General features: G+C 42.7%; 1 protein-coding gene across 5 annotated transcripts in view; it reads right to left on the minus strand.

The window, feature by feature from the left end:
- trrap (transformation/transcription domain-associated protein) overlaps positions 1–19,241 on the minus strand; it is a 315,964-nt gene that overhangs the window by 43,244 nt on the left and 253,479 nt on the right. For 4 of the 5 annotated variants that reach the window (XM_072269108.1, XM_072269109.1, XM_072269106.1 and 1 more), the window contains 5 exons: positions 18,986–19,187; positions 16,573–16,737; positions 9,874–9,964; positions 3,085–3,284; positions 1,235–1,496 (listed from right to left, as the gene is read on the minus strand). In XM_072269108.1, coding sequence (XP_072125209.1) covers positions 1,235–1,496; positions 3,085–3,284; positions 9,874–9,964; positions 16,573–16,737; positions 18,986–19,187 — 920 coding nt within the window. Of the gene's footprint in view, positions 1–1,234; positions 1,497–3,084; positions 3,285–9,873; positions 9,965–16,572; positions 16,738–18,985; positions 19,188–19,241 lie in introns of those variants that run through there. The other variant, XM_072269110.1, reaches the window with a different exon arrangement.

The following is a 19,241-nucleotide window of genomic DNA, read 5'->3' on the forward strand; positions in this document are numbered from 1 at the left end:
AATGGCTGGGTAACTTTACCAGAGGGACACCGCAGGGCTTAGTACAACATCTGCCACTCAGCCACATTAAGTAATTGATTTATTGCTGTCACTTGCACAAAATACAGTGAAAAATCTGTTGTTTTGCAAGCCATCCAGACAGAAGCATGCCATTCAAAAGTACATTTAATGTCAGAGAAATGTATACAATATACACCCTAAAATACTTTTTCTTCACAACCATCCACGAAAACAGAGGAGTGCCCCAAAGAATGAATGGCAGTTAAATGTTAGAATCCCAAAGCCCCCTCCCAGCTCCCCTCCCTCCCACAGACAAGCAGCAGTAAAGCAACGATCCCATATGCAAGTACGTTCCGGGTGATTCCATACGCAAGAGCATCTAGTCAGTATAAAAGGAAAACAATAACATGATGCAGAATATAACTTTACAGTTATGGGAAAAGTACAGTGCAGGCAGACATGTCAAAAGTCAAAATTCATTATCAAAGCGCGTATACATCAGAGCACAAGACCATGAGGTATACAAGTAGAATCTGGCCCATCAAGTTTGCTCCAACATTCCATCACGACTGATCCATTTTCCATCTCAGCCCAAATCTCCTGCCTTCTCCCTGTATCCCTTCATCCCCTGACTAATTAACTTATCAACAACTTCTGCCTTAAATATACCCAATGACTTGGCCTTCACAGCTGCCTGTGGCAATGAATTCCACAGGTTCACCACCCTTTGGCTCAGGAAGTTCCTCCTCATTTCTGTTCTGAAGGGATGTCCTTCTATTCTGAGGCTGTGCCCTCTGGTCCTAGGCTCCCCCAGCAAAGAAAACATCCTCTCCACATCCACTCTGTTGAGGCCTTGCAACATTCAATGAGATCCCTCCTCATTCTTCTGAATTCCAGTGAGTACAAGCCCAGAGCCATTAAACACTCATCATACAATACGCCCTTCAATCACGGAATCATGTTCCTGAACATCCTTTGAACTCTCTCCAAAGTCAGCACAATCTTTCATAGATAAGGGGCCCAAAACTGGTGACAATACCCCAAGGGAGGCCTCACCAGTGCTTTATAAAGCCCAATATTGCATCCTTGCCTCTGGTATTACAAAGCAACAATTTCATGTCAATGATGATATCTCGTTGCTTCGGAAGAGAATCACCTGCTCCCCAGTGCCCACTGCCCTGCCGAAGACAATGCATAGAGGGGGTAGCGTAACAAACCACTGCGTGACCCTCACCTGTTGTGAACTGCCCCTTCAGCTTCTGGAAGACAGGGTCTTGCGCCGTGGCTTGAGCCCTCCTGGCCAGGGACTCGGACGCAGCACTCGAGAACATGGTGGAAACGTTGGACACGTTCTCAAGACCGACCCCGAAGGTGCTCACAAGCTTCTTGACAAAGTTTAAGGTGTGGGGCGTGATCTTTGCATCAGACACAGCTCCGCTTTTCTCGAAAGCCACTGAGTAGCACTTGGCCAGTCCTTGCTGTAGCTGTCTCAGCACCTGTACACCAAGAATCATTTAGACATTAGGACAGAAAGTGAGTGAGATTTTACATTAATATTCTTGAATCCGTGTGAGCAGGTGGAGGATTTGAGCCTTAACCCAGATTCTTAGGACAGCAGGTAGTGTAGTAGTAAGCACAATCGCTTTATAATACCAGCGTGATCAGGGTTCGATTCCCACTGATGCCTGTAAGGTGTTTGTACGTTCTCCCAGTGACATGTGTGTCTCCTCCGGGTGCTCTGGCTTCCTCTCACATTCAAACCACATTTGGGTTAGGGTCAGTGAGTTGCTGGCATGATATGTTGGAACAGGATGCATGGTGAGGCTTGTGGGCTGCCCCCAGCACGTCACAAACAATGCATTTCACTGTACATTTCAATGGACAGCTGACAAAAAAAGCCCATCTTATTTATTTATTTACTTAGCTATGGCAAGGAACAGGCTCTTCTGGCCCAATGACCCACACCACCCAGCAACACAGTTATTTAACCTTAGCCTAGAAACAGAACAATTTACAATTAATGACCAATTAACCTAATAATCGGTACGTCATTGGAATCTGGGAGGAAAACTGTGCACCCATGCGGTGACGGGGAGAATGTACAAACTCAGTACTACTGACGGTGCCGGAATTGAACACCTAACTCCGATGGCCCTAGCTGTAACAGCTTTGTGCTAAGCACTCTGCTACTGTGGTCCCTGCCACGGTATCTTAGCTCCTGAAAGAGTGGCACACTGTGGGAGATTGCACCCTTTACACGGAACATTAACCCAAGATGTGTTTTTCTTTCTTAAGTGGAAGTTAGAGATTTTTGGCACTTTACTGAAGGGTGAGGACTTCACTCTGATGTCCTTGGCCACTATTCATCCATAAACACGCCTGAGTTAAAAATGTCTGATTTAATGTTTGTTAAATCAACAAACACAAAACGCTGGAGGAATTGAGCAGCATCAATGGAGAGGAAGGAACAGTTGACATTTCAACTAACACAGGACGGAATTGATCTCTCAAGTACCATCTGCATTTTGCAGAAGTTAACCACATCTAATTCTAAGCAGTTCTGGAAAGGAAAGGGAAGAAGCCAGAATTATTATTTTTTAATTTATTTAGTGATATAGCATGGAACAGGCCTTTCCGGCCCACTGATCCATACCGCTCAGCAATCCACCTATTTAACCCTAGCCCAATCATAGGATAAACTCGGAGATACAGGAGAGCTGAGTGTCCAGTTAGAACCAAACAGCCCTGTGGGATGCATGTGAAGACAGTTCCAGCAGATTGGGTGGATGAGACCTACAGTGAGATCCAGTGCCCAGGAAGGTGGTTATGGAACTCTCCATGGGCGTGACAAGGTACAGAAGACATAGTGAATCACTGCAAACAAGGAAGAGCCCGGTTGTGATGACTACTCATACCACTGGACCTGGACTTCCGAGGTTGAGAGAGTTGAACAATGGCTTTTCCACTTTATAAGCTCTTCAGCACTGGGGAACCCAGTGAGAGGACAAGCAAGGGAACAGAAGCACAGTGCAGACCAGCAAGGAGGCTAAGAGGAGGGAATATGAGAGTGTAAGGAGGACAGACCTCTTCGTGCCAGTTCTCGCGAAACCACACCATCTGATCAACGATGCCCTCCAGCGATGAGAGCAGGGTGGGGTGCAACTCCCGCTGCATGTGCATGATCCGGCTGCAGCGCCACATGGGTGCGGTGGCCCGGATCGGTCCCGGGTCGGACGCCGAGTGAGACTGAGTTCCGACAGAGCCCGGCTGCTGCTGTCCCGAGTCTGCAACACAGAAAATCACAGGGCCATCAGGAACCCCATCCCTGGGTCAGCTGACCTCAGCTACCCGCACCCCTCACAACAACACAGAGAAACACAAGGCCACAGCGACACAGAGAAACACAGGGCCATCAGGAACCCTATCCATAGGACAGCTGGATCTCAGCTACCCGCACCCCTCACAGCACACAGCAAATCACAGGGCCACAGCGACACAGAGAAACACAAGGCCACAGCGACACAGAGAAACACAGGGCCATCAGGAACCCCATCCCTGGGTCAGCTGGATCTCAGCTACCCACGCCCCTCACAGCGACACAGAGAAACACAGGGCCATCAGGAACCCCATCCCTGGGTCAACTGGATCTCAGCTACCCATGCCCCTCACAGCATCACAGAGAAACACAAGGCCACAGTGACACAGAGAAACACAAGGCCATCAGGAACCCTGTCCACTGAACTCCCGGATCTCAGCTTCCCCGCCCAACGAGGCAGCACAGAGAAAAACAAGGCCATCCGGTATCTTCTCCATGGAACACCCGGATCTCAGCTTCCCCACCCAACGTGGCACCACAGAACCCTCAGGAACCCCATGCGTGGAACACCGGGTTCTTGGTTTCCATCATCCGTGAGGCAGGACAAAGAAAAACAGAGCCCTCAGGCAACAACTCGTCCACAGACACCCAACTACACACACAGATCTGAGCTTCCCCCACCCTGCACGGTAACAGAGAGAAACAGCACCTTCAACAAACAGCTCTGTCCACCGAACACCCAGCCTCACATTTGGACCTCATATTCCCCCACCCCATACGACATCACAGGGAAACAAGGCCAATCAGCCAATCACGTGGCAGCAACTTAATGCACAAGAGCATGCAGACGTGGTCAGAAGGTTCAGCTGTTGTTCAGATCAAACATCAGAATGGAGAAGAAATGTGATCTAAGTGACTTTGACCATGGAATGATTGTTAGTGCTAGATGGGAGGGTTTCAGTATCTCAGAAACTGCTGATCTCCTGGGATTTTCATGCACTAAAGTTTCTAGAGTTTGCAGAGAATGGTGCAAAATACAAAAAACATCCAGTTAGTGGTAGCCTGTAGGTGAAAATGTCTTGTTAACGAGAGGTCAGTGGAGAATGGCCAGACTGGTTCACGCTGACAGGAAGGCAACAGTGTCTCAAACAACCACAAGTTACAACAGTGGTGTGCAGAAGAGCATCTCTGAACACACAACATGTCTAACCTTGAGTTGGATGGGCTACAGCTTCAGGAGACCACAAACATACACTCAGTGACCACTTTATTAGGTACAGGAGGTACCCAATGAACTGGCCGCTAGATGTATACTGATCAATAGATTTGATGTTCCTGCTATCTGATTGCTTCCAGAAACTGATCATCCTGTCTTCTCTGTAAATCAGATCCTACTCAGTTACTGACCAAGACTGCCCATTAGCAATGGAATATCTTACTGAGAGCTTCACTGTCATTAACCACAATAATAAAGGACATCACAGATTAGACAAAGGGATTTTTAAAACACTTCTTTATGTTCATAATCCATTAGTTACAAAGCCATAGTCACTTAATAAATTAGATAAAAGGCAAGTGCAGATCTTATATCTTTGGCGTGTGGAGGATTAAATACTGAGAAGTACCTCGGGCAAAACAGTCAGTGTGAATGTATAAACAGCTCAGTGTGAATGTATAAACCAAACACAAAATCTAACTTAACTACTTAAACACTTGATGTAAACTCAAATTAAAATGAGATGATGAAATCCTGGTCTTGCTTCATCTGTGTTCTAAAGCAGCCTTCTCCGCACGGCACACGCAACACACACAAAAACCTGGAGGAACTCCGCAGGTCTGGCAGCAGAGATTTCCACGTGGCCACCCATTTTAATTCTAATTCTCATCCACATTCTGACATGGTGTCCTCTACTGCCACAGTGAGGCCATGTTGAAGGAGCAACATCTCATATTGTGTCTGGGTAGCCTCAAACCCAAGGATTCCCAATCTTTACTTAATGGTATTGGTCCATGGCATCCTACTCCAACCGGATGGCATGAATATTAATCTCTCTAACTTTCAGTAATTTCTCCCTCCACTCCCTTCTCTTTTCCCCTTCCCCATTCACCCTCCGGTGCCCCTCCTCCTCCACTTGCTCATATAGCCCGCTATCCTTTCCCATTAAATTCCTTCTTCTTCAACCCTTTACCTCTTCCACCTATCACCTCCCAGCTTCTCACTTCACACCCCCACCTTCACCAGCCCACCATCCCCCTCACCTGGTCTCACTTATCATCTGCCAGCTTCTCCTCCCCCACCTTCTTATCCTGTCTCCTTCCTCTCCAGTCCTGGTGAAGGGCCTCGGCCCAAGACATCGGTTGTTTATTCCCCTCCATAGATACTGCCCGGCTTGCTGAGTTCCTTCAGCAGTTTGTGTGTGTTGCTCTGGATATCCAGCATCTGCAGAATCTCTTACATTTCTGCTCTGCATTATGTGATTTTTTTTTTTAATTAACTGCTGCCTCTCACTGTATGATTAAAATCTAAAACTGGAAAAGCTCACTCCGGTATAAAAAATATAGTTTTTAAACCAATATTCAACAATAACATTCCTGTAATTTTTAATACTGGGTACGATCATTTCACGAAATTCTGATTCACAATAATTTACAGCCTCTAATGAGTAACGCAGTAGCAGTGACTGGAACATCAAAAACATCTCAGTGGGGAAAGACCACATTTGAATCACATTGGCAGCTGCTAGCACTTTCTTTAGATTATTTCTGAGTACAGACAGCATCTGTAACTATGTTGGAAACTGATCAAATAATTATTAACTAGGCATCACAGTCTGTTTCAAACATTTCCGGAGATGAATGCCATTAATTGTCAAGTTGTTGTTTCAATATACAACTAATACTTTCAAACAAAACCCAGAATTAGAATGAACACTAGCACTGCAGGGAATACATTTGATGTGATTAGACAGGCCTGAAAATGCAGTTAAAACATATTTTTCACGCCTAAATCCAGAAAATTGAATTATCATGTTGAGTTTTCTGAAGGATATAAAGTGAAAAGAGAATTTACTTGGTCAGACGGAAAGGAAGGTTCTACAATGGGTAGGCGAAACTGCCCAATGTATTACTGGCACCAACCTCCTCACAATCAAGGATATATACAGTGCTGATAAAAAGTATTTACCACCACCTTGGAAGTTTTCATGTTTTATTATTTTACAATATTGAATCACAGTGGATTTAATTTGGTTCTTTTCGACACTGATCAACAGAAAAATATTCTTTCATGTCAAAAAATAGATCTCTACAAAGTGATCTAAATCGGTTACAAATATAAAACACAAAGTAATTGATTGCTTAAGTATTCACCCCTTTTAATATGACACACCGTGTCATCACTGGTATAGCCAATTGGTTTTAGAAGTCACATAATTAATTTAATGGAGATCTGTTTTTGAAAACTTGCATGCAGTCAAGGTATTTGAATTAATTGTACAAACGTTTGTAGTAAAAACACACCTGTATCTGGAAGGTCCAACTGTTGGCCAGTCAGTATCCTGGCAAAAACTACACCAGGAAGACAAAAGAGCACCCCAAGCAAATACGCAAAAAGGTTATTGAAAAGCACAAGTCAGGAGATGGATACAAGAAAATTTCCAAGTCACTGAATATCCTTTGGAGTACAGTTAAGTCAATCATCAAGAAATGGAAAGAATATGTCACAGCTGTAAATCTGCCTAGAGCAGGCCATCCTCAAAAACTGAGTGACCGTGCAAGAAAGGGACTAGTGAGGGAGGCCACCGAGAGACCTATGATAACTCTGGAGAAGCTACAAGCTTCAGTGGCTGAGATGGGAGAGACTGCACATACAACAACTGTTGCCCAGTTGGAGCTTTATGGGAGAGTGGCAAAGAGAAAGCCACTGATGAAAAAAATTCACATGAAATCTTGGCTAGAGTTTGCCAGAAGGCATCTGGGAGACTCTGAAGTCAGCTGGAAGAAGGTTCTATGGTCTGATGAAACCAAAATTGAGCTTTTTAGCCATCAGACTAAACATTATGATTAATGTAAGCCAAATACCACACATAATCAAAAACACACTATCCTTACTGTGAAACACTATGGTGGTTGCATCATGCTGTGAGAATGCTTCACTGTAGCAAGCCCTAGAAGGCTTGGGAAGGTAGGGGGTAAAATGAATGCAGCAAAATACAGGGAAATCCTGGAGGAAAACCTGATGCAGTCTGCAACTGTGACTTGGGAGAAGATTTGTTCTCCAGCAATTCAATGACTCCAAGCATAAAGCCAAAGCCACACAGGAATGGCTTAAAAACAACAAAGTTAATGTCCTGGAGTGGCCATCAGAGTTCAGACCTCAATCCAAATATGAATTTGTGGCTGGACTTGAAAAAGACTGTTTAGTCACGATCCCCATGCAATCTGACAGAGTTTCAGCAGTTTTGTAAAGAAGAATGGGGAAAATTGCAGTGTCCAGATGTGCAAAGCTAATAGAGACCTATCCACACAGACTCAAGGCTGTAATTGTTACCAAAGGTGCATCTATTAAATACTGACTTAAAGGGGGTGCACACTAATACATCCAATTATTTTGTGTTTAATATTTGTAATTAATTTAGATCACGTCGTAAAGATCTTTTTTCATTTTGACACGAGTCTTTTTCTATTGATCAGTGTTAAAAAAGCCAAATTAAACCACTGTGATTCAATGTTGTAAAACAATTAAATCACGAAAACTTTCAAGGGGGAGTGAATATTTTTTATAGGCACTGTAAACAGAAACTCCACCCACTAACCCACCCCACCACACCCCGAACCACCACTGCTTTATCATTTTCTGTCTGTCTCCTTATGTACAGACACTCTTGTGCCTAGTGTCATTTTATGGACATACAATCAACCTATGCACATGACACAGGAGCAGAATTAGGGACTCGGCCCATCAAGTCTGCTCTGGCATTTAATCTTGGTTGATTTATTATCCCTCTCAACTCCATTCTCCTCCCTTATCCTTGTAATCTTTGATGCCCTGACTAATCAAGAACCTACCAACCTCTGCCATGGACAGCTGTGGAGGCCAAGTCATTGAGAAAATTAAAGCAATGAATTCCACAGATTCACCACCCTTTGGCTAAAGAAATTCCTTCTCATCTTTGTTGTAAATTAACATTCTTTCCACATCTGGACTGCCTAGGCCTTTCAATATTCGATAGGTTTCAATGAGATCCTCTCTCATTCTTTTAAACTCCAGCAAGTACAGGCTCAGAGCTATCAAGTGCTCCTTATAGATTAACCTTTACATCCCTGGCATCAATCTCGTGAACCCCCTCTGGACACTTTCCAATGCCAGCACAGCTTTTCTTAGATAAGGAGTCCAAAACTGCTCACAATGCTCCCAGTGCAGTCTGAACAAAGCCTTATAAAGACCCAGCATCACATCCTCGCTTCTAGTACTCTCGAAATGAATGCTAACATTGCATTTGCCTTTCTCACCACTGACTCAACCTGCAAGTGAACCTTTAGTGAATTCTGCACAAGGACTCCCAAGTCTCTTTGCACTTCTAGTTTTTGAATTTTCTTTCTGCTTAGAAAATAGTCTGCACCATTATTCCTTCTACTAAAGTGCATGAACATACACTTCCATACATTCACTTCTTTGCCCATTCTCCCAATATGTCCAAGACCTACAGACACCCTGCTTCCTCAACACTACCTGTCACTCCACCCATTTTTATATTGTCTGTAAATCTGGCCACAAAGCCATCAACTCCATTATCCAAGTCAGTGACATACAGTCAAAAGAAGTTTGTGGCCTAAGGTATAATGTCAAAAGAAGCAGTCATACCACTAAACCCTGTGGAACACCACTACTCACTGGCAGAAAAAAGCCCCCTTTATTCTCACTCTTTGCCTTCTGTCATTCAGCCAATCTAGTATCTTTCTATCACGCTAGTATCATTCCTGTAATACCCTTTGCTCTTATCATGTTAAACAGCCTCATGTGCAGCACTTTGTCGAAGATCTTCTGAAAATCCAAGCAAACAGCATCCACTGATACTCCTCAGCCACTCAAGCCATTATCCTGCCCAGACTAGCACGTAACACGGGGCGTAATCCACAGATTGCCACCTGCAGTATGTATAGTATATAAGCTATCTTATGTACTTATTTATTGTGTTATTTTACTATTATTGTGTTCCTTATCTTACTGTGATTTTTGTGCTACATTGCAGTTGGAGTAATAATTATTTTGTGGCTCCTTTACACTTATGTAGTGGAAATGATATTAAACAATCCTGAATTGAAAGACCCTAAAAGGCAAGGAGTATTGTTTGAAATCAGTGGCTGAAAGTAGATACAGGGGAACACTTGTGGCAAGCACCTTCACTCGCTCTTCTTCCCTGCTCAAGAGCAATGCAGGCTGAAGGTGGGGGGGGGGCAGGGGAGAACCCCTACTTCAAATGCCCAAATGCTGCAGGCGGACTAGCTCCTGAATGCTGGGAAGGAGATAAAGACAGCGCACTCAGGCAAAGCCTTACCACTTTTGTAGCGTTCTCGCTGTTCAATCTTCAAGGTCAAGTATAGCGTCCTGATTGGAAAGTAGACAGCTTGGGGAAAGACTCTTCCAACCTGCAGGAAATATCCATGACAGAACCATGAACGTGCTTGCAATCTCAACTGGACACCAGATTCAAAACCAGTTACCTTCCTCAAGCAGTAAGGCTGATCAGCACCTCTACCCACTAACTACCCCACCGACTATTTATCATTTCTTGTCAGTCACCCTATGTACAGATACTCCTGTGCCTAGTGTCACATTATGGATATACAATCTATGTATATAAGCTATCTTATGTATTTATGGTGCTTTTTTATTTCTGTGTGCTTTATCTTAATGTGTTTTTTTTGCACTGCATCAGATACAGATGAACAATTATTTTGTTCCCCTTTACACTCGTGTACCGGACATGATTTTAAACAATCTTGAATCTTGAAATAGGTCATAGAAATTCAGAGACAAGTTCCACTCAACTACAGCATTTTACAAAATGTGTAATAGTAAAGAAGCAAGTTGAACGGGATTACTGATGAGTCCGGAGTCCTTCTGCTTCATTTGCTGTTATTATGGAGATTCATAGGATATGATAATGCAGCTGCAGTCTGACAGATTTAGACTGCGAGGAAATAAGCCACTTGGCCCACTACATTCACTCTTCGCTGAAGATCAACATACGAAGGGGTGATTGATAAGTCCGTGGCCTAAGGTAGAAGGAGTCAATTTTAGAAAACCTAGCACACTACATGTACACACTTAGTCCAGCGGTCGTGGAGCATACAGATCCCTTCTTTGTAGAAGTGGTCCACAGCAGGGGTGATTGATAAGTTCATGGCCTAAGTTAGAAGGAGATGGGTTATTAACTTCAAACTTTCTGCATGATCACTCAAAGAGTTGAACTGCACGTGCATGTAACGAGAGCATCTTGGACCTCCAGGTGGTCCACTGCAGGGGTAATTGATAAGTTCATGGCCTAAGGTAGAAAGAGAGGAGTTATATAGCTCTCGTTACATGCACGTGCAGTTCAACTGTTCGAGTGAAAATGCAGAAAGTTTGAAGTTAATAACTCATCTCCTTCTACTTTAGGCCACGAACTTATCAATCACCCCTGCTGTGGACCACTTTCTGGAGGTCTAAGACGCCGACTTCGACAAGGAGGGATACATATGCTCCACGACTGCTGGACTAAGTGTGTAAATGTAGGAAAAATAAATGTGCTAGGTTTTCTAAAATTGACTACTTCTACCTTAGGCCATGAACTTATCAATCACCCCTCGTAGGTGCGCCTCAAGATTATGTGCACCATTGAGGACATCTACAAGAGGTAGTGGCATCCATTATTAATGACTCTCATCACCCAGGGAATGCCCTCTTCTCATTGCTGTCAACAGGGAGGAGGTAAACTTACACTCAATGTTTTGTGAACAGCTTCCTCCCCTTTGCCAACAGAGTTTTGAATGGGCCATGAACAATGAACACTACGTCACTATTTTGCTCTTTTTTTGCATTACTTATGTATAGTGTATATTCCTTATTGTAACTTATTATAATTTTTATAGTATTGCACTGTACTGCTGTTGCAAAAGAATACATTTCACAGCATATGTCATTGATAAAAAACCTGATCCTGATACCTCTGTACCAGTTATCCAGCATCCTTCTCGTTCTCCTCCATCAGATTTCTGAACGATCCATGAATCTATCAACACTACCTCGCTATTCTTCGTTTGCACTTCATAGAAGAATGGGGGATCCCATTGAAACCCATCAAATACTGAAAGGTTACAGGGAGAAGGCAGGAGAATGGGGTTGAGAGAGGAACATAAATCAGCCATGATTAAGTGGTGGAGCAGACCCCATGGGCCAATGGCCTAATTCTGCTCCCATGTCTTACGGACTTATTTTTTTTTTTAAATTGTAACTTTTGTTTGTTCTTATGTCTTGCACAACAAATTCCACAGCATGATAATAAACCTGATTCTGGCCCTGGGTGGAAATGACTATCCAAGAGCTGGAATGCAAGGGAGAACACTGTAGATATTTGAAGAGCTATTGCACTGTATTAAATCGGGATGGTTGGGCGGTCACATGAAATCACATTTCTCTCCAAACACCATTCGCAAATTACTGTACTGTTGCTGAAATTTGATGTTCCATCGCCCATCAACTTCAATAGACTGCATCCCATTAGTCTGTATCTTTTGAGTTAAATTCATGCCTTCGATAATAACATTACAAAAATAACTGAGACTGAGTAATGTTGTGTCAGCATTAATTGGTGAAATCCAGCCATCAAATTTCAGCACTATTTACTACGTGCCAAATAGCTGCACTCATGCAGATAATGAGGAAAAAAGAGAAAAGCATAATGACATCAACCAGTCCTTATATTAAGCCACAATTCCCAAAGGACTCAACACTACACTCTGGTTTTGCCTATTACAGGAGAATCTTGTGCACTGTTAATAGCAATAATGGTGCAAAATAGCCACTTAATGTACAAAGGTATCAGAATCAGCTTTAGTATCACTGGCCTATGTCGTGAAATTTGTTGTTACGCAGCAGCAGTCCACCACAATACATAATAATAAAAAATTCTATAAATTACAAGAGATATATATAAATTAAATTAAGTAGTGCAAAAAGAATGCAAAAAAAAGGGTGGGGTAGAATTCATGGGCTCATTGTCCATTTGGACATCTGATGGAGCTGTTCCTGTAACGTTGATTTTGTGTCTTCAGGTACGTCCTCCTTGATGGTAGCAATGAGAAGAGAGCCCCTCCTGGGTGATGAGGGTCGTTAATGATAGATGCCGCCTTCTCGAGCCTCCCGTACCTAATAAAGTGGTCACTGAGTGCATGTTTGTGGTCTTCTGCTGCTGTAGCCCATCCACTTCGAGGTTCGACGTGTTGTGTGTTCAGAGATGCTCTTCTGCACAACACAGTTGTAACATGTAGATATTTGAGTTACTGTCACCTTCCTGTCAGCTCAAACTAGTCTGGCCATTCTTCTCTGAACTCTCTCATTAACAAGGTGTTTTCACCCATAGAACTGCCGCTCACTGGATTTTTTTTTAAGTTTATCACACCATTCTCTATAAACTCTATAAGACTGTTATATGTGAAAAGTCTAGGAGATTAGCTGTTTTTGAGATACTCAAACCTTCTCGTCCAGCACCAACAAACATTCTACAGTCAAAGTCACTTCTGGATCACATTTCTCATGTGTGGTCTGAACAACTGAACCTCTTGACCGTGTTTGCATGCTTTTATGCAGAGTTGCTGCCACATGATTGGCTGACTAGCAGGTACATAGGTGTATCTAATAAAGTGGCCACTGATTGTAAATACTGGCAGTAACTTAAGAGTTTGCAGTTACTAATGAAGTGCTGAATTGTGCTGATAATTTTCCTGAATTATATCTCTCGTCCTGTTACCAAGAACAGTGACAATGAATAGACACATCTGCTAGAGGAAGTAACTACTCAGCTTCTTGCTCTTGCTCAGTCATTCAACGAAAAGTTAGAATATTAAAGCAGGTATGTAATGCTGAGGCTCTATAAGGCATCACCGGTCAGACCACACTTGTATTGTGAGCTGTTTGGGCTCCTTATCTAAGAAAGGAGAATGTCATATACAATAGTTCATCTCTGTGCGTGAACACACATCATAGTTCAAGAGTCTCTGATTTATTATCTTGTACATTATTGCACATTGCTATACTACTATTATATTATAGACAATAGACAATAGGTGCAGGAGTAGGCCATTCAGCCCTTCGAGCCAGCACCACCATTCACTGTGATCGTGGCTGATCATCCACAATCAGTACCCTTTTCCTGCCTTCTCCCCATATCCCTCCACTCCGCTATCTTTAAGAGCTCTATCTAACTATTATTATTACTAATTTTACATTATCATTATTCTGTATTTATTATTAGTTAAAAGTGTGTTTTTAAATATTGCTGCTGTAACTAAAGAATTTCCTACTCGGGATCATTAAAGTATTATTATTATTGTTATTTAGTTTAGAGATGAGGAGGAACTTATTCAGCCAGAGTGTGGTGAATCTGTGGAATTCGTCACCACTGACAGCTGTGGAGGCCAAGTCATTAGATATATTTAAAGCTGAAGTTGATAGGTATTTGATTAGTAAGGGTGTCGAAGGTTATGGGGAGAAGGCAGGAGAAAGGGGTTGAGAGGAATAACTCAGTGGAGCGGATTAGACGGGCTGAATGGCCTAATTCTTATGCTCTAAAATCACAACTCATCTGTATAACTACGGAGGCCAATCAGAATCAATGATCTCAGTTGTGAAAAGATATGAGAACAAGTTCTGGGGTTCCATCAGCCTGTGTGTAAAGTGCTCTCTCATTGGGCAGCTGAGCGGCACAACAGACAGAACTGTTGCCTCACGCAGCTCCAACAAAACCAGCTTCAATCCTGACCACAGGAGCTGTCCATGCGGAGCTTGCATGCTCTCTCTGCGACCCTGTGGTTTTCCCTCCCATGTGCAGGTTGGTAGGTTAACTGGTGACTGTAAAGTGGACCTACTGGACAGGGAAGTATCACGGACAGTCACACAGCACTGAAGCAGGCCCTTTGGCCCAACTGGTCAATGCTAACCACAATACCACATCGAAGGTAGTCCTAACTGATCACAATTGGTCTGTATCTGTAATGAAATAGCTATGGACAGAGGTGAACCCAAATGCAGAGTAGGTCTAGAATTCACTCAGACTTAGAATTGAAATAAACAAGACAAAAGCAAACGAAATCCAAAGGCAAATCACAAACAGTAATACGAGAAATAGAACTCCTACAATTGAGCACAGAATGCTCAGCCCGAGGCTGAGTACAGACTTTCCATGATTGAATACGGCAGACAGTAATTGGCAGCCTTAGTCTTAAAGGAGGAATGGTAGCTAACCATACTCGGGGGAATTGGATCACCAAAATCTGGATGCCTGCCACTGTTCAGTCAGGACCATGACAGCATCCCTTTCCTATCCACAATGTAACTTCCTTTGACCGTTTTTCCCATATACTTACCCAACCTTTGGATGAAAGAGTTGCTCCTCATATTCTGATTAAATTTCTCTCCTCTCACCTTAAACCTATGCTGACCAAAGTGCTGATCTGCTTGTTCCACTTACCCACATTCGCCCCATTACTCCTCTAACCCTTTCCTATCCATAAAGTTATTCAAGTGTCCCTTGAACATATTGGACCTACTTCAACCACTTTCTCAGTTCCATTACTCTCCACCTTCTCCACAAAGAAGTTACCCCTCAAGTGACTTTTACATTTTTCCCCTCTCACCGTAAAAGCATCACCTCCAGTACTTCGTTTCCTTTTGCTGGGGGGAAAAAAGACTGCGTGCATTGACACTATTATGCCCTATTGAAGTCAGTTTAGCACTTCTAAATTCAAACTACATTTATTAACAAGGTATGTATACGATATACAACCTTGAGATTTGTCTAACTGGCAGCCACAAAACAAAACCCAAGAGAGCCCATTAAAAAAAAGAGAGTCAAACACTCAATGCGCAGAAAAGAAAAACAAATTGTGCAAACAGTAAAAGTAAACAAATAACATTCAGAACTGAAGTTCACACAAATGAGTCGACAGTCACAAAGCCAGTCATCACTGTGGGTGATGCTGGAGCCCATCAGTTGAAAATCAGAATCAGGTTTAATATCACTGGTATATATCGCGAGTTTTGATGTTTTGCGGCAGCAATACATAACAAAAAATTATTATATATATTTAATATATTTAGATTAATATATATATTTAGATAAGTAGTGTAAAAAGAAAGCAAAAAAGAAAAACAAAGTGAGATAGTGCACCTGGGTTCATTGTCCATTCAGAACTCTAATGGCAGAGAGTAAGAAGCTGTCCCCTGACATTCCTCATTCTCTCATTACCAGTCCTGCTCCCTCAGCTGACATTCCCTTCCTCCCTATTTTCATCCCTCCACCCACCTCTTCCTCGACTGACATTCTTCCTCTGTTATGATGCCCCTCCTCCATGACATCCTCCCCCCAATAACCCCTCTCCTCCCACTGACGTCTCTCCCTCTGACTCGCGTCCCTCTTTCCCTCATAACAACTCTGTCCTTCACACCTCTTCTGAAACATGTGTTCAAGACACTTTTTGAGGCGACATTGTGGAACTTTTCACAAAATACTCTAGGATACTCAGAATAAGAACCAAATTCAGAATCAGAATCAGGTTTAATATCACTAGTGTATGTTGTGAAATACAGCGTTTTGCGGAAGCAGAAAATTACAATACATAATAAAAAGCTATAAATTACAATAAGATATATATATTAAATCAGTAGTGCAAAAACAAAAAAAAAAACTGAGGTAGTGTACATAGCTTCATTGTCCATTCAGAAATCTGATGCAGAGGGGAAGAAGCTGCTCCTAAAACATTGAGCATGTCTTTTTACACTAATTCAGTTTGGTCTGTTATACTTTGCACCATTCTGCTGTTTTGTCCTCGTTGCTGCGTTTATTGCTGTATTTACCATGACCATGTGTGATCCTTATTCTGTGAGTCTCATGCTAGCAAGGAATTTCATTTCACCCTAGGGTCTGTGTGTGTGTGTGTGTGTGTGTGTGTGTGTGTGTGTGTGTGTGTGTGTGTGTGGAAACTGAACCTGGACATACTTGGCTGATGAGGTTGAGGAGAAGTTTGCCCTCTGAGCCAACCAGGCAAGTCAGGAGCTGAGGAATCCAAGCAAGCCACTGAACAGGAGGCACGCCAATGCAGTACTTGTCCACAGCGTCTGCCAGCGTGTTCTTCTCATCGTCAAAACTCAGGAGCCAAAGGACCTGGGAAATGAGGGCATAAAAGAACTGAAGACTTAGAAGCAAATCAGGAGCATCTTCAAAGCCAAAGTATAATTTATTATCCAAGTACTTATATGTTACCATGTACCATCTCGAGATTCATTTTCTTGGGGGCTTTCACAGGATAATAAAGAAATACAATAGAATTTACGAAAAAAACTATAAACAACCATTGTGCAAAATAAGACAAATTATGTAAATAAAAAGAATAATACTGAGAACATGAGTTGTAAAGAATCCTTTAATTTGAGTCTGTAGGTTGTAGAATCAGTTCAGAGTTGAGGTTATCCATACCAGTTAGGAGCATGAGGGTAATAATGGTTCCTAGTGGTCTGGGACCTAAAGCACCTTTACTTCCTGCCCAAGGTACTAGTGAGAAGGGGGCATGGAATGGGTGGTGGGGGCCTTTGATGATGGACGTTGCTTTCTCATGGTAGTGCTCCTTGTAAATGTATTCAATGATCGGGAGAGCTTTGCCTGTGCTCAACTGGACTGTATCCACCACCTTCAATAGACTTTGACTTTCTCGGGTGTTGATCTTCACATACCAAAAATAAATACAATTCTGGAATGGAGTAGGAGGGTGGCTGTAGCTTCTCTTTGTTGGAGAGTACAGAACTTAGGATGTGGTCTCAGGAAAAAAGTACGATGAGGAGGAGAAATTTCTTGAAGGCAGAGAACCTTTAATTCCCTGTGCCACGAAGGAGTGGATACTCAACCAATGAATTTATTCAAGGTTGATTTTTAGGTAAGGATAGAAAACATGTGGATTGCCATTATGGAATGTAATTCAGACCCTTTGGTCCATCACGTCTATGCCATTCATGATGCCAATTTAATCTGTACATCTGCCTACTCTATCCCAAGACTGCTGTGCAAGTTGATAGGGTGCTTATGAAGGCGCATGAACTATCAGTCTTAATTAGCCAGGAGATTGAGCTCAAGAGTCAAGTGGTAAAGTTGCAGCTCTATAAAATCCTGGTTACACCACACTTGGAATAAATTTGTTATCAAAGTACACAGGTCACCATATACAACCCTCAGATTCATTTTCTTGTAGGTCTACTCAGTAAATCCAATAAACATAATAGAATGAGTGAAAGACCCCACCAATGGGGCAGACAACCAGTGTGCAAACCACCACAAACTGTGCAAATACAAAAAGATAATAACAATAGATAAATAAGCAATAATAGTTTGCATCTTGTTGTTTGATCGTTTGTGGTTTTTGTATTGCTATATTTACGCTCTATTCTTGGTTGGTGCAGCTGTAACGAAACCAATTTCCCTCGGGATTAATAAAGTATATCTATCTATCTATATATCAAAAACATGAGATGAAGAGTCATTAAAAATGAGATCATAGGTTGAGGGAACAGTTCAGTGGAGTGAAGTTATCCTCTTTGGTTCAAGAGCCTGATGGTTGAGGGGTAATTCCTGAGGGGTTGGTTCCTGAACCTGGTGGAGGGAATCCTGAGGCTCCTGTACCTTTTTCCTGATGGTAGTAGTGCGAAGAAAGAATGACCTAGGTGGTGTAGGTCCCTGATGACGGATGCTGCTTTCCTGCAACAATATTCCGTATAGATGTGCTCAATGGTGGGGATGGCTTTATTGAATATTGTATTTAATTCTGGTCGCCTCATTATAGAAACTTTGGAGTGGATGCAAAGATGAGAACTAGGATATGCCTGAAATGGAGAGTACGTATTATGAGGAAAGGCTGAGTGAGCTAGGGATTTTCTCTTTAGAGCAAAGGAGGATGAGAGGCAACTTGATACAAATGTAGGAGATTGTAAATGACATACATCAAGTGGACAGCCAGAGAACCTTTTCCCTCAGGGCAGAAACAGGTAATACCGGGAAGCATAATTTTTAAAGTGATTAGAGGAAAGTATAAGGGGAGGGATGTCAGAAGTAAGCTGCTTTTTTTTTTAAACAGAGTGTTGGGTATGTGAAATGTGCTGCCTAGGGTGGTGGTAGAGGCAGATACATTAGGGACATCTAAAGAAACTTGTGAATAGGCAAATGGATGATAGAAAAATGGAATGCTATGTGGGAGAGAAGGGTTAGATTGATCTTAGAGAACATTAAAATATCGGCACAACATTGCGGGCTGCAAGGCCTATGATGTGCGGAGGTGTTCTATGTTCAATGTATGATCTTACTCACTGGTTTATGTGAGTTTGGTTTATAGCCTGTTCTCCAGGATTTCAGTGGATGTTGTCCTCACCTTAGCTAGGTACTTCCTCGATTTGCTCTCATTCTGGTGTCGGCAGGCATGCAGGTAGCAGGTGATGGCCGACACACCAAGGTGAAGCTGCCTTTCTTTGACAAAGATGTTCTCCAGGTAGTCACCCCACATTGCCCAGGCTTTTACCAGCACATCGTGCATCTGAACGGCTGCGGAAAACGCTTTATTTGCTTCCTCAGACCTGTGTGAACAGAGCAAAAGCGAAAATAAGCACAGGCAAAATCCAAGGATGGAA

Source organism: Mobula birostris, chromosome 9 (genome assembly GCF_030028105.1).
Source record: "Mobula birostris isolate sMobBir1 chromosome 9, sMobBir1.hap1, whole genome shotgun sequence".
NCBI lineage: Eukaryota > Metazoa > Chordata > Chondrichthyes > Myliobatiformes > Myliobatidae > Mobula > Mobula birostris.